The sequence below is a fragment of the Cladophialophora bantiana genome (assembly GCF_000835475.1).
Source record: "Cladophialophora bantiana CBS 173.52 unplaced genomic scaffold supercont1.2, whole genome shotgun sequence".
NCBI classification, from domain to species: Eukaryota; Fungi; Ascomycota; class Eurotiomycetes; order Chaetothyriales; family Herpotrichiellaceae; genus Cladophialophora; species Cladophialophora bantiana.
In genome coordinates, this window is record NW_015971576.1 from 1468744 (window position 1) to 1483830 (window position 15087).

At 52.2% G+C, this 15087-nt stretch overlaps 5 protein-coding genes across 5 annotated transcripts; 4 read left to right on the top strand and 1 right to left on the bottom strand.

The window, feature by feature from the left end:
* Positions 1-675: 675 nt before the first annotated feature.
* Positions 676-3786, bottom strand: Z519_01541 (uncharacterized protein; the record flags this gene model as incomplete). The annotated part of the gene is made up of 2 exons (XM_016759298.1): positions 676-3396; positions 3499-3786. 2 exons carry the CDS (start codon positions 3784-3786, stop codon positions 676-678), a joined length of 3009 nt encoding a protein of 1002 aa, XP_016624626.1.
* Positions 3787-4126: 340 nt separating this feature from the next.
* On the top strand, positions 4127-4821 carry Z519_01542 (uncharacterized protein; the record flags this gene model as incomplete). The annotated part of the gene is made up of 4 exons (XM_016759299.1): positions 4127-4185; positions 4235-4345; positions 4400-4562; positions 4609-4821. The coding sequence occupies 4 exons, from the start codon at positions 4127-4129 to the stop codon at positions 4819-4821; spliced, it is 546 nt and encodes a 181-aa protein (XP_016624627.1).
* A 696-nt stretch (positions 4822-5517) lies between these two features.
* On the top strand, positions 5518-10641 carry Z519_01543 (uncharacterized protein; the record flags this gene model as incomplete). The annotated part of the gene is made up of 3 exons (XM_016759300.1): positions 5518-5674; positions 5733-10326; positions 10389-10641. 3 exons carry the CDS (start codon positions 5518-5520, stop codon positions 10639-10641), a joined length of 5004 nt encoding a protein of 1667 aa, XP_016624628.1.
* A 476-nt stretch (positions 10642-11117) lies between these two features.
* Z519_01544 (uncharacterized protein) lies at positions 11118-12971 on the top strand (the record flags this gene model as incomplete). The annotated part of the gene is made up of 1 exon (XM_016759301.1): positions 11118-12971. The coding sequence occupies one exon, from the start codon at positions 11118-11120 to the stop codon at positions 12969-12971; it is 1854 nt and encodes a 617-aa protein (XP_016624629.1).
* An 824-nt stretch (positions 12972-13795) lies between these two features.
* Positions 13796-14762, top strand: Z519_01545 (uncharacterized protein; the record flags this gene model as incomplete). Its single annotated transcript, XM_016759302.1, has 3 exons — positions 13796-14171; positions 14274-14549; positions 14647-14762. 3 exons carry the CDS (start codon positions 13796-13798, stop codon positions 14760-14762), a joined length of 768 nt encoding a protein of 255 aa, XP_016624630.1.
* Positions 14763-15087: the final 325 nt, after the last annotated feature.

Below are 15087 nucleotides of genomic sequence, written 5' to 3' on the forward strand. Positions count from 1 at the left end.
TTGCAAGCACCATCTCCGTCGTTGCTGCTGGGATGAGCTCTAGAAGCAGGCAGAGCTCTGTTCGACGGAAGTTGGCAGACTTAATATCTCCCTTTCCCACGCCTCAAAGATATCATCTTCCTCCGTTAGGTTTTTTGTCGTTGATTTCGTTATTTATCTTGATTTCGTTGCATGTCCACCTTCTAATACCTAGTGCAACCATTCCACAAGAAGAAAAACAAGGACGAAAATCGTTGAGAGACGAGAAGAAAGAAATAATCCCTGTCGAGCTCGCCGCTAGGGATCCCCTTTGGATATGTGCCAGCCATGGAGTCTTGTGCAGCTCGAATTGGTATTATCCTGCTTCCCTTCAGCCGTAGCTGTTGGCGTTAATGCCGAGTCATAGATTTCTCTTGTCGCTTGAAAGAAGATGGGAGAGAGTCCTTTATGGTCTAAGAAGTGATGATAGTGCCGTCGTATTGCTGCAAGCGGAACGCTAGGAGGTCGGCTGTATCAAATGAAAGGCGGGGGGTATCGCCGATTGCTGGAAAGTTGCCAAAATGCAATAAAAATATGGGCAACGGATTTGTTGGAAGAAGCAAGCCCTTGTGATGTCGTCTCATGGTTGTTGGTGATTGCCATTTTTCTCCGCCTCTCCTCGACACCTCCCATATGCTGCACACTGTGTCAAGTTCGTCAAATACCGTGTGAAAAGTCCGGAATCCGATGATCCACAGGCTGCCAGCAAGTCTCACGGCTCAAGTATCTCACATCCACAAACCTCCCTTTCTTAGTCCCTATCTTCTTCAGGTGCGCTTCCTCCTCAAATCCTTGACTCTCGAGCCACTCTTTCAGCCAGATTTCGTAATCGTCTTCGCGGTCATCCAGCCTCGCCGCTTTGGAGTAATCCTTTCGCTTTTTGCGAGCATTTTCGGAGGACAAATTCTCAGGTATGCGATTCTTGCGATTTCTAGAATCCTCTCCATTGCGACGACCCCAGCCATTCCTACTGGCAGGAGGATCAGGCTGACCCTGAATGGCTGCTTCTCGAAGGCGGTCAAGCAGCTCCGGAGGCATCGGGTTGTTGAAGCTGCGTACTTGAACCATCAACTTGTGCAGATTGCGTCCTCCGCCAGCGCTGTACATATGCCTCAACTCCGGCGCAACTCGGAATTCATAGCCCCCTTTCTTCAGGTACCCACGATCTGTAGCATCCAGTAAAGCGTCCAGTAAGCATCGTCCCACACCTGATTTGCGGTGTGAGGGCGCCACATACACCTCCAGTTCGGCCGTAATGGCTTCAATGTAATCCGACGCTGACCAGTCTGTGGCAGAGGCCCAGCCAACAACGGGCTCGTCTTTCACCACGCCAATATATTCAGGATCAGTGTTTTGAATAGGATGATTGGAATTGACTCTCGAGGCCCTACGTGATTTTGGCCGGGAGGTTTTACGGTTGCGTTCGACGGCAACGATGACTGGCAAACGGTTTGACGTCGAATCCTCTAACCGCTGGTTCATGTTTTCTTCGCTTATCTCTGTCAGTTCCGAGGGACGAGTGCCTTGCGCAATGTGCCAGTTGAGAATAGCTCTCATACCCGGGACGTCTGCACTAACGGCAGGGCGAAGGTAGATGTTCTTAGTTGTTATAAGGGGAGGCGGCTGTTCTTTTGGATTGACTTCTTCAGCCACCGCACTGTTCTCGTGCTCGACCTGTACTCGTAACATCACATTTTCTTGCACTTGCCTCTCCGCGCGTCGCAGGCGCTCAATGCGGTTATCAATAAGCTTCTGCGCCGTTTCATCCTTAAGACGAACATTTTCAGTATCCGACAGATCGAGTTTTGGGTTGCCATTGAAGTCAGGTGGGGACCATGACTCAGGCTTCATCACCTCGCCACTTTTGAAGCTGTCACTGTTAAAGCCATAGCGGCCAGCATTACTTTCGTTAACCATCGTCTGCTTTGGCACAAACCCAATGCCGTCGGCGTGATTGTCGATGTTCTGGACTTCTTCAAGAGGTAGGGCCAAGAAGTCGACTTCAGGCCCCCGCGACATGGTCCGCATTGTAGCTGCACCGAGCCAACTTTCGAAGCCGCTGATGTATTCTAGGGTATTGTTGTAGAACCTGCCACGTCGCTCCCAGTCCAGTGGGGGTGGTAGAAATTTACCGTCCCATCCTGCAAGTTCCTCTTCGGGCACTGGAGGCTCGTGACTGCGAATAAGTCTGCCGAAACCAACGGCCATGGGCCTCGTCGAGTCGTTATCACTTTCCGGTTCTTCAGAGTCTTCGGCACTGTTACATTGTGGCGGCTCCAACTCATTCACGTCCGACCAGCTCTCCGCCGTTCTCTTTTGCTTTGACGCCGAGGGGCTGGAGTCAGCCGAACCATCTCTGGCTCGTGAAGATTGATCCTGCAGCAGATGTAGCTCCAGGTCAGGGGAGGCGCCTGTTCGGATATTGCCCATCCCCGAGTGTAATTCATCTGGATCAGGCGGCAGTGGTTCTCGCAGAAGATGTAGCATCGCGAGGCCTGTAGTGACAGACTCATCAGCGTATTCCTTCTGTCTTATCCGACGGAATGCTTCACGGCATTGTGTTTCTTGAAGGCGAGCAATCAGTTGCTCCGGAGTCTCGCTTCCTTGCCTGAGAGTTTGAAAGGTCTCGGGATGAGGTGGTGACCCTGATTTCTTAGCTGAGCTCATTTGACTCGGACTCGCCACCTTGCGCGGCTGTTGGTACTTATGCATTTCCACGTCGACCGTGTTATGTCCAGCTTGAAGATTTGTCTGGGGTTTGTTACTGGGCGTGTGGAAGGAGGTTAAATAAGGTGTGAGCAGAGGTTTCGCAGTTTGAAGACCTTGAGGATCTGGTTCGAGTTTAACAGAGGCTGTGTGTGGATCCGCCTCAGTTTCCGACCAGTCTGCACTTTCTGGCTTGGTTCGGGGACTAAGGCGCAGTTCTGGGCGGCACCCTCTCGATGCACTCGCTGTCTGGCCCGACACCCTTCTTGTTGGGTCACCATAGGCCTTCTTGTCAAACCCCAGGATTTGGATGCTCAGTGACGATGCTGGACCAGGAGTGGGGTTTGAGATAGGCTCTGTTGGAACTGCTTCACATACTTCGAAGTTTGTCAGGTGATGCTCTACTCCGTTTGTCCGCACGCTCGAAGACACGCGTTTATCGTTTGGTTCTGCCTTTGTTGCAGTGCTCCCACCTTGAATCATCACTCCATTTTGGCTCTGGCGCCGTGATGCCCAAGAAGACTGTTGACCAACAGGCTGCTTCAACGATAGATTCCAGTCAGGATGGACACCCGTCTGAGACCGATCTTGACCCGCATCGCTAAACCTTCTCTTCGCTGTGGGACACCCATATGCGTCCGGGTGAAAGCCCATGTTGTTGCTTAGGGCGGACTGACAAGGAATAAGCAACTATTCCGAAGGTCAAATGAACACAGTGGAACAGGCGATGATGATGACGAAGGAACTGGAAGTTAAATAGGTTGTAGCGCTCACCTGTCCCCAGTGATCCTGAACACGTGCTTCTACTGGAGGGTTGTCACTGGCATGGGCAATCTGTTGCGGTGATCTTAGAGAGAGCATCAATCCGCGGTGAGTTGAATTTGAAAGGCCAATGTCCAAGGTTGATGGACTAAGAGTAGGGGCAGAAACGGCTTGTCCTTCTTGGCTAGATGCTTTTGCCTCAGAGTCATCAGAAGGATGGATAAATGAGAGTTTGAGATGTTCGTCACAGGTCATGCAAGCCGGAAGACGGCTAGCCACAGATGTCTGAGTCTGCGCCATGGCTGTGGAAGTCACGGACAACGGTTGCGCAAGGTGAGACTGAGACCCGACAACTGTGAAGCGATGAAAGTGAAGTCGACGAAGTGTAAACACCAGACGTTAATTCGTTGCTGCTTCAGAGCGTCACTACAGACTGCGCCAATCAGCGATCTCTCACGTGAACACTTGTCACATGGACTGTGTGGCAGCGAGTTGCTGTTCGTGTCGAGCACGTGCCAGTACGTGCACAGAAACTACGGTAACACCGCCATCAAAGGGTCACAAAGGACTACCAACCATCCATTCTGCATTTGCCGGCTCCTTGTTCGTATGCGTCAATGGACGCAGGCAAGTCATCGCCATGCTCTCCATACTTCGCAAAGCGCGGTTGAAAGATAAGGAGATGCGTATTCTGATGCTGTACAGCGGCTCAATCCTCCTACAAACACAAGAGGCTGATTTGTTCCAGAGGACTTGATAATGCTGGCAAAACCACCATCGTCAAGAAGATCATGAAGGAAGATGTCAATACTGTCAGTCCTACGCTGGGGTTCATCATCAAAACCATTGATTTCCAGGGGTACTGCCAGCTCTGACAACATGGCACAGGGGACACTAATGGATGGCGATGCAGTTACAAGCTCAATATCTGGGATGTTGGAGGCCAGAAAACTATTAGATCATACTGGAGGAACTATTTCGAGAAGACTGATGCTCTCATCTGGGTGGTGGACGCCACAGACCGACTACGGATGGACGACTGCAAGGCCGAGCTTAAGGGACTGCTGCTCGAAGAGGTACGCTAGCATTCGCCATAGCCGTATAGCCGCTGACAGGAACAAGCGGTTAGCCGGAGCAAGTCTGCTGGTCTTCTTGAACAAGACCGACGTTGCAGGTGGGATGACCCAGGAAGAGGTCACTCAGCTGCTTGATCTCAAGCGGATCTTGACTCACCGTTGGGTTGTCATCCCTTGCAGTGCGATGACAGGCGAGAATCTGGAGAAAGGCCTGGATTGGGTAGTGCAGGATGCACGGGATCGGTTGTTCTTGTACTGATACAGTACAGTACCCAGTAGAGACTGACCATGGCTAGAAAGAAGGAATGATGGAGCGAAGCCGCCAGCGATATTTAAGCAAGCCACATGGGACCCCTGCAAAGCAAAAGCACAGGGGGTAAATTGGCCTGATGCCGGCCAGACCAAAGTGGCCATCAGCCCTATCTAGTCCCTACTTGATTTCAACATCTTGAAACCTCCTGTTCGCTATCGTCGCATCGACCTTCAACCACAACTGAGAGGCAGGCTAGGAACGAGAGTCGATGGCGCCGGAAAAGAAGAAGTAGTAAGAGAAGAAGAGGAGGTGGAGGAAAATAAACAAACCACCAAGTACTGTTGGTCGAGTTTTGGATTTGGCTGCGGAGACGTGTGCGGCGTGCGCGTGTGTTCCCGAAGTCCCGCGTGCCCGCTCCTCTTTGCCTCTCGCAACCACACCACGCACTGCACGCATCACCCATCAACAATCGATACAATCCACACATTATCCTGCCGGCCGTACCACTACTTCCTCACCACACTATTCTTTGCTGGTCGCTTGCCTCCTAAACCTTCTTTTCGACCTCGCTCGCTTATCCTTTGCGCACGCCAGCCGCCGGCCGTTCCTTTTCAGTCGTTCCCAATGCAGATTGCGGCATAATCTTTACCTTTAGCACTGACTGTCACCGATTGAAAGCCAACCTCTTGCGCACCAGTCAACATGGACGCGTCGAATGATGGCTCCGAGTCCGTCGACCAGTTCCTCGCCCGAATTGCCAGCCTGAGTTCAAAGCAGGGACAAGAAGATGCCGAGCGATCAAAGAGAATGGAGGAGGAGATGTTGCAGGCTAGAAAAGAGAGACAGGCGAGAAGAGCAGGTATATATCAACGGAGTCTCGTACCACAGGATGCAACGGAGATGCTGATGATATGCAGAACGCGCTCGGTCTCTGTCCCCCTCGAAAACCGGCCCTACACCATCCTTGCGACTTGTTGGAGAGAGTGCTCCAAAGTCCACACAGGGAATTGACCCTCCCATAGCCCTTACGCCTCCTTCTCTCCAGCCTCATACAATTGGTCGTTCCGACTCCATATCTCCAAGGCCCGAGCGAGCTGCAGCTTCTGGGCTAGATTTCACACGACCTCTCCCACCTCCACCTGCAAGCGATAAACCATCTTTGCCCAGCCCGTCTCTGAATGCCACTGTGCTCTCCAGAAGCGGGACTCTATCATGGCAACAACGACCTTCATCGAAAGGAGTCGGCTCAAGACAACGGCCGCTATCCGTGGCATCCATCCCTGATTCAGCCCTGGTTCTAGGCCCTGGTCTGCCAAAGCACATCGACGACATGTCGAGGAAAGATATTGCTGCTTCGTTGGGCGCCAAAGACCCTTCCTGGTTCCGTCAGACTGCTGATCGAGGTATTGGTTCGGCTGCGTATCGTAAGAATGAGACAGATCCGGAGGCAGCTCCATCCTTCCCGAGCCGGGGCATGAGGCTCCCAGGCATGTCTAAGGATTCCCATACTTCAGAGAACCCCTCAAGGGATGATCCCGAGAAAGCAACTCCCCCCTCGTCCCCTCCGAAATCATCTTTCCTCAAGCAAGGACAATTGTCAAACCAGGAAGACACGAAGCCAACGATACCGCTCTCCACGGTGTCCTTGTCACCGGAAAAGCCTCCTGCTTTGGACTTACCGAGTTTCAAGCCATTGGACCTGAAGACTTCGTTCACAGCCGACACATCTGGTCAGGGAAGAACCTCGAGCATTTTGTCATCTGCGGGGCGCCCTCCTTCACCCACCAAGGGTTTGGGTGGGTTTGTTGAGAGCGCAATGATGAAAAGATCAGATAGTGTGAGCAAAAGATGGAGCGTACAGGCAAATGCAGGCTTGAAGCGAGGTGACTCTGTTGCCACAGCTCGTCCGGTCCATGTTTCTGGGGCATCAGCCTTCACTCCTGGGCACACTCGTGGCCCTTCCAGGGATGTCAGAGGTGTGCGGGAAGGCAATTCGTCCCCGCTATCAAGCTCCAGACCTGTTTCTAGCCATGGCACCGAACCCATTCCCCTTACCAAAGCCCGTCCGCAGAGCCGTCCAAACAACGACTCTGCAGCATGTTCAGAGGCTCAGCCTGCCGATGGACAAGGTATCCCCGCTGATCTCGAAGTCGCCAAAATACAACATCAGAATCGCCCGACCACTCCACCGCCATCCGAAACGCTCTTGTCTCGCAGCCCATCGAAAACTATGGATCCTCGTCGCTGGAGTCCGACCAAAGCCAGTTGGCTTGAAAGTGCACTTAACAAACCAGATTCTCCGAGATTTACCCCGGCTAAACCTGAGACACCTGCATGGAAGCTCAGCATGCAGCGTGCTAAACAAGAGCAGCAGCAGCAGCGATCATCCGAAGCCACTGAAAATGTACCAGCGAAGCACGCAGTTGCGCCAAACCCCCTGATTTCATCTTCGTCAGAGTCAACGTCCCTGAATGAGCTGGCTTCTCGCGAAGACACTTCCCGACGATCGGCAGACGAGGCAGAGAATTCAACAAAGGGACTAGCAGAAGGATCGTCTGTGCCAGGCGACGTACGCACACCAGAGATCCAGCGGCCCCACATGGAGAAAAGGGATGAGAAACCGGCAGTTCCGTCTAAAAGAAATGTCACGCCTATTTCACAGGGCGCAAGCTTGAGCATTAAGTCTGAGGCTGCAACGGCATCATCAAGCAAAAACAATGAATATTCAGTCGACGAATTGCAGGAAGACACTTCTTCCGACTTGAAGCCGCCGATGCTGAAGCCAAAACCACAGACACCTCCAAAGACCGATTTTAGAGCTACGTTGAAGTCACGGCAAGCAGCGCCCGCGAGCAATAGCGACACAGAACCAGAGTTCAAAGCTGTGTTTGGGAAACTGAAGAGGACGCAAACACAGAACTATGTCGCTCCCGACGTCCTGAAAGACAACATCACCAAAGGCAAGGCAGGGTTGAATGTCACGGGCGGACCACAGAAAACTAAACGGGTTGATGAATTCAAAGAAAGCATTTTGCAGAAGAAGGAAGCTATGAAAACTGGGAGTGGTTCGGTTGGAAAACGTTCGGATGCACCTAGTCCTCTTGAGAAGCCGGCCCAGGCTGTCCCGGAAGCATTGGCAAGGCGCATGACACTACATAAGACCGGTCCGTCCAGTGAAAAAGTCGAAGTCAAGAAACCGATCGATCTGCCTCCGAAGCCTGCTGTGTCAACATCAAAGCCTCAAGCCGTTCCCGCAAAGCCAGCGTCAGAGAAGCATAATGTCTCTGTACGCACGGAACAAGCACCGGTTCCAGCTCAGAGATTAGCTGCAGTCAAACCTGAGAAGTCTGAATCTTCCTCGACGACAGCTTTTCCCCTCAAATCAGTGCCTGGAACTCGCAGCGCCGACAGCCAACCAAGAGCAGACACTTCTTCGGCTGAAGTCGCCCCGGTCATGGAGTCAGGGTTCAAGATGAGAGCGCCGGAGAACAGTAAACTTGCAGCTCGCCTTAATCCTGCACTTGCCGGCATCTTATCGCGAAGTGGAAGTCCTAAACCTCCGGGCGACACGTCTTCCAACGGCGGAGGTGTGATACAAGTGCGAGATACTATCACGCAGTCACAGGAGAGTGCGAATGACAGCAACTCGGAGCTCACTCATATGACAAAGGCTCGGGCTAAGGGCCCTAAGAGAAGAGCACCTAAGAGCGGCTCATCTCCAAGAGAGACCGTTGCGGCTGCTATCCAAAAGCCTACATTGAGCTCTGGCACCGGTGGCCCCACCATTTTACAATCGGGATCGTCACGACAACCAATTTCTGATACAGGCAGAACGTTGCCCGTGCAAGTATTCGAATCAGAGTCGATCTCCAGCAAGCCCGCAACAAACTTTGAGGACAAGAAACCAGGTGTAGCCATTGAAGATGCGGCATCCCAGTCAAGATCAGGGTTGGAGAAGGCCAAGCCTGCCGAAAAGATTGTCGACGAGTCTACTCCCGAATCAAGGGCTGTATTGGCAGAAGTGAGTCCCAAACCAAAGCCAGTTGTCGCCAACAAGTCGGCGGAGCTAAGAAAAACTTCAAATCCTGGAATGTCATCACATATCGCAGACGAGCCACTTCCGGTCAAACCTAACAAATCTGCGGAGCTGAGAAAGGCTTCAAATCCTGCATTGCCACCTAAGCCTGTGCAGCAGCCGCCTCAAACTAAGCCCTCAATGCCGAAGAAGTTCGAAGTTCTGGCCGACCGTGCTCAAGCTGTATCGACCCCTCCCCAATCTGATAGTGTGCGGACGAACGCACCTCTATCGCCCCCGCTCGCGGTGAATTCGCCTCTGACGCCCAACAAATTCAAGATCAATACGCCCAAAGGGCCAAAGCTCGAAGTGGACAACTCGACAAAGTTGTCCTCGTTCACTCCATCTAAAGCCAATGGACTTGGCCTGCAGCTTACGTCTGCCTCAAAGAAACCAGCGGCTACGCCAGAACTAACACCGCCCCCAGAGCCGGAAGCTGCAACGACAAAATCAACAGCGCCGCTTAGGACACCTCTGTCGTCCACGACATTTAGTCGCTCGGTGAAACCCCAGTTCGAGAACTTCTTTGGATTGTTGCCTCAAGCAAGAGAAAAGGCGGAATTTGATACCCACGCTTTCTTGTCCTCTCAGAACAATGCGGGAGAAAAGTCTAAGACTCTCGGCAAACAGATTTGGGAAATCTCTGGTGATGGGAAGAGAACAACCATGCCCCCCCAACAAGAACACATACTCTTCGAGGACTGTATGTATCTTTGCGTGCATTCAATGGAATCACCCAGCGGCTCAAAAAGTGCCGAAGTATATCTCTGGTGCGGTGACGAGGTCCCAGAAGCAGCCGTTGAGGATGCTCAACTATTCTGCCGAAAAGTTGCTCGCGAAAACAACACTAAACTAGAGGTAGTAAAGCAAGGCAAAGAGAGTTCCGAGTTTTTCCAGGCTCTAGGCGGGATCGTCATAGTCCGGAAGAACAAATCAGCAGCTTTATATATGCTGTGCGGTAGACGACACCTTGGACACGTTGCATTCGACGAGGTTGATTTATCCGCTGATAGCCTGTCTTCTGGGCTACCGTTCTTGATATCCGCCAAGTTCGGGAAGCTCTATCTCTGGAAAGGAAATGGCAGCAATCCAGAAGATGTGGGATGTGCGAGACTGATCGGCATGGATATGGGGCTCACGGGTGAGATTGAAGAAGTCTCGGAAGGAGAAGAGCCCGCTAGCTTCTGGGAAGCTTTCCCGTCACGGCCGACCACCCAGCCACGCAACCAGACTGGCCAGCTTCACGGTCATGCACCCAGATTATACCGTGTTGAGCATGACAGACCGAAGTCGTCCGGCGGCTTCTGGGGCTTAAGGACAGCATCGCCCCCAAAGCAACCCGCTAGAGCTTTAGTGGAAGAAATTGCCCCATTTTGTCAGAAGGACCTTGACGCCAACCATATCCACATCCTTGACACCTATGGGGAGCTCTATGTGTAAGTTCGGTCGTTTGCTCCCTCTAGTTACGAGTTGTGCTGACGTCTTCTGTGTTTGGTAGCCTCGTCGGTGGGTCGGCAAAGAAACCTGCCGAGTTCGTGACGGCTGTACAGGTGGCGCAGGAAATTGCTGTCTTGTCCCCATCTGTTCAGGATAGACCTCTTTTACCTGCTTGTTATGTGGTGATGGGTGATCCTCCGCAGAACATTAAATCGGCCTTCCGGAAATGGAGGCCTGAAAGACCGAACGCCCGGGACGAACAACTTTGTGTACGAGTAGAAGAAGTGATACAGGAACTAGGGATAACGTTGTAAACGGACGAAGGCGGATTGACGACCGGGATTTCAGAAAGAATTTGGGGACGATTATTCGGGATGGATTTTGGAGCATCTGAACCGCTAGGTTAGTGGATTGGGCTCACGGCATGCCTGTAAATCTTGCAATCTGATGCGAGGAGTTCTGGCAGACTTCACACAAGGTGTTTCAAAAGAAGGTGGATGAGCTGAATTTCGTTTGGAGGAATGTGCTCTTGGTACGCGAACTTGGCCCATTGGACTCGGAGCACATGGTCGGTATTAAGGCTACCGTGGAAAATGGTGTCGTCAAACGCCATCCAATCGGGGCCTGCTTATGTAATGAAGCTCGTCACCGAGAGTCTAGACCTCTCCCGAGGTTCCTTGGCATCATTTATTTCCTTCTGCCCGTTAATATCAAATCATCTCCAATGTACTCATTTCTCCCCCTTCACTGACCTCTCAGAAGTCTCCTTGCTGCCCTTGTGCCGACAACCATGGATTGGGCGGCTTCGAATCTCCCTCAGACGAAGCCTAACACCTCTTCCCGCTCCAAAGGCCCCACCGCCAATCTCAGCTTGGATCCCAAACTACAGCGCGAGCTGTCTCGGCTCGATGACTCCATCCCGTTCAACCCCCAAGCCCGGTATCTGCATCATACATGGGCACAGACATTTTTCTCACGCCCGGAGCTGTATTTTCAGCCATCTACGATTCCCGAGTTGCAGAAGGTGGTCACCCTTGCACGAAGATGTCGAAAGCGCATTTGCGTGACAGGATTCGGGCATTCGCCATCCGACCTCACGTGTACCTCGTCGTGGCTAGTCAACCTCGATAACCTCAATCAAGTCTTGGAGAAGAGTGTTGATGGTACCCCCGGCCTCTATCGCATCCAGGCTGGCATATCTCTGCATGATTTGAATGTTGAGCTTGCCAAGGACGGCTATACTATGCCCAACTTGGGATCTATCGACGTTCAATCGGTCGCGGGAGTCATATCAACCGGAACGCACGGTTCAAGTCTCAGACACGGCTTGATCTCCGAATCCATCACCTCCATGACCATTCTTCTTTCCAATTCTCAGCTAGTTACATGCTCAGTGACGAAAAATCCACAACTCTTCCGCGCAGGTCTTCTCTCGTTGGGTGCCTTAGGTATTATTGTCGAGATGACCATCCAAGCCGTCCCTGATTTCAAGATCTCCTGGTCTCAATCCCTTCACGCCTTGACTTCTGTTCTTGATTCATGGGACACCGACCTCTGGACAAAGGACGAATTTACTCGTGTTTGGTGGCTTCCTTATCTCAAACGCGCAGTGATCTGGCGCGGCTCAAGAACCGACTCCCCCAGTCGCCCCCCGAACACAACTTTCTACGGAGGCATGTTCGGCTACTACGTATATCACAATTTGCTCTGGCTATCCAACACCTTCCCCCGAATTTTGCCATGGATAGAATGGTTCGTTTTCGGCATGCAATATGGCTTCAAACCGGGCAGCTTTGTCATGTCCGCGGTGCAGCCCGCCCGGGAGGGGCTGCTCATGGACTGCCTCTATTCTCAATTTGTGAACGAATGGGCCCTGCCACTGGACAAGGGTCCTGAGGCGATCACTCGGCTCTCCGCGTGGATCAACCATGACGATGCTGCCGCGCGAATTCCCATCTCTAGTAAAGGAATCTGGGTGCATTGCCCCGTTGAAGTTCGTGTCACCCATACTGGTCAGGATGCCCCCAACCGTTCCGGTGTGAGACCGTACCTTGACCCTACTGTCCCCGACGGCCCGACGCTATATCTGAATGCGACTTTATACCGGCCGTACGGCCGTGATCCACCTTGTCATGTCACCTACTACGAGGCCTTTGAATATCTCATGCGAGAGCTCGGTGGAAAGCCACACTGGGCGAAGAATTTCTCAGATGCGTCGGGTGGATATATTAACGAGGCATATGGCGATGATATGCGTGACTTCATGAAAATCAGGGATGAAAGCGATCCCGAGGGCATGTTTTTAGGGGAGTGGCACAAGAGAAATCTCCCGTTGAAGGCCACTGGAGGGAAGGATGCGCAACCAGGATTAAGGTTAATGGAGGAAGAAGCCCACCGGACGAAGAAGGGGCTCGGCTGGGGATTTGGGGATGGTATTTTGTGGGAAGGAAGGCGGGCTGCGCCGGCAACAGCAGACGACGACAACAAGACAAGAGACCTCGCCGCTGACGTGGGACAAGACAAGAAGAGTGGACATGGAGATGAGACACCGAGCCCACCCGCGACCACGACGAGCGAGGAATCGTTTGACTACATGGCCAAGGGAGAAGCGAGTGTTTATGGCGTGACAGCGGATGGAGAATAAAGTCGAAGGCATGGTGCCGAAGAGCACGCTGTTGTTGAAGTAGTAGGAAGGACAGCTCATTTCATTTCTTGGCCTCTCACATGTCATATTGTTAGGAAGTCAGGCGACTCGACTTCGCTGCAATTCCTCAATCCGTTGACACATTGACTGCTTTGTCGAATTCAATCCCTTCCCTCATTCTCAAACTTGTATCAACCACTCCTGAGAAGTTACGTCCCCCCCTCCATTTGAGGCTAAGTCTGCTTACATTCTTCTTGCACTTGGCGGCGAATGTGAAGAGAGCAACCTCGGTCCACTGGCTGATGAAGACTAGGGCCTTAATAGAATGCCTATCCCTTCCCCTCATTGTGGGGAGCAAGTGCGACATCTTCCCCGGAGAAATTTGGCACCAGCATCCCACAAGCGGAATATCATGGTCGCCTAGACTCAGATTCAAGTCTAACAGACTCCAATAATTGCCAGGTCAGAGGTCATGCTGGCCGAATTCGCTGCGTGGTTCCGAATTCCGACCCCTGTCTCCCTATATTTAACCGAACTCGGCAACCACGAGGCTCCGCAAAGTGGGCTAGTTCTTCTCATATTCCGCAGCATCTTCACCAGGGACTGGCCTAGTACTACATGTTCAGAAATTCATGCGGATCATGACCGCCGCTACCAGGCCTGTTGGCATTCATTGACCAGCAGGGTTAGTGGGCTCTTTCTTCGGCTTCGTGGAATCTTTACACGACTGGGCTAGCTCTTCAAGCCCTTGAAATTCCCTCTCTTCATCAAGCTATCAAAACATATACCACCCTCTCCACACCATTGTCAAGTTCAATCCCTCCATGGCTTCTCAGAATCTGAATCGTCTCGCTGGAAAAGTTGCCCTGATTACAGGAGGGGCGTCAGGAATAGGCCTGGCGGTAGCACAAACCTTCTTGACGGAAGGCGCCAAGGTGCTTGTTGTCGACTATTCTGCTGCGAACATTGAGTCGGCGCGCTCACTCCTCTCCTCACAAGGGCTCGCGTCAGACATTGTTAAGTTTCACCAGGCCGATGCGAGTGATGAAGAGTCGGTGATCGCCTTTGTGGACAAGTGCGTCCAAGATTTTGGAAGTTTGGATATTGCAGTACTCAACGCCGGCATCGGGACTCAATTTTTCATCTCCGACTTGACTGCTGCGGAATATGATCGTATGATGCGCATCAACGCTCGTGGTCGTAGGTGCTCTGTCTCGTTCTCTGGCCCTGCCATTTTTTATTTTTTATTTTTTGGCTAGCTTCGTGAAAGAGATGAGACTCACAATGGCCGCATGGATCCAGCATTCCTCGGAGTGAAATATTCCGCGCAGAAGATGAAGAGCCTGGGCGTGGGTGGTAGTATCATTTGCACAGCAAGCATTGCCAGTCTGGTGGCTCACCCCGGGGTGTGTGCCTACAGCATGGCCAAGTTCGCAGTTCGTGCTCTCATGATCACTGCGGCGCAGGAGTTCGCAAGGGACAAGATCAGAGTCAACGCAGTTTCACCCGGCTATGTACGGACATCTATGATCAATGTCTTTGAGGACCTCGAAGCCCGCCTTGAAGCTACTCCAGCCGGTAAGTCTCACCGTTTCCCAGCCGCTCATCCTTGCCCGCCGTTGCTGGACCATACATGAAATGCGAATGCGCAGAACTTTGATTAACCCCACTGCAGGGAGGGCGGCGGAACCCATGGAAGTTGCGAAGGTGTTCTTGTTCCTAGCCAGCGACGAGGCGTCAATGGTGTCAGGGAGTAATTACCGCGTTGATGGAGGGTGGGTCAACCATTAGCATACGGAAGAACGTGCTTCAAATACATATAGAGGCAGTGATGCGAACAGACGCAGTATTTCAGTCTTCACCTCGTACCAGCCCGCTCATGGGAGAGCTCGCATCAGGATTCCCATGTAGAACCGAGATGTCGAGGAGTGCAAAATGAGCCGCGTTTTGAAGCCGAAAGGCTCGTATACCTCTCGCTAAATGCCCTAGTCCCAAACCCCGCTCCTTAGCTCAGCCTGGTGTAGCCGAAATGCATGAAGAGTTCGACTAGTATTTGCCCCCTGCTTTTCTAGAGAGCATTCACCTTCCTTGTGAGGTATCTGCATAGCGACAATCA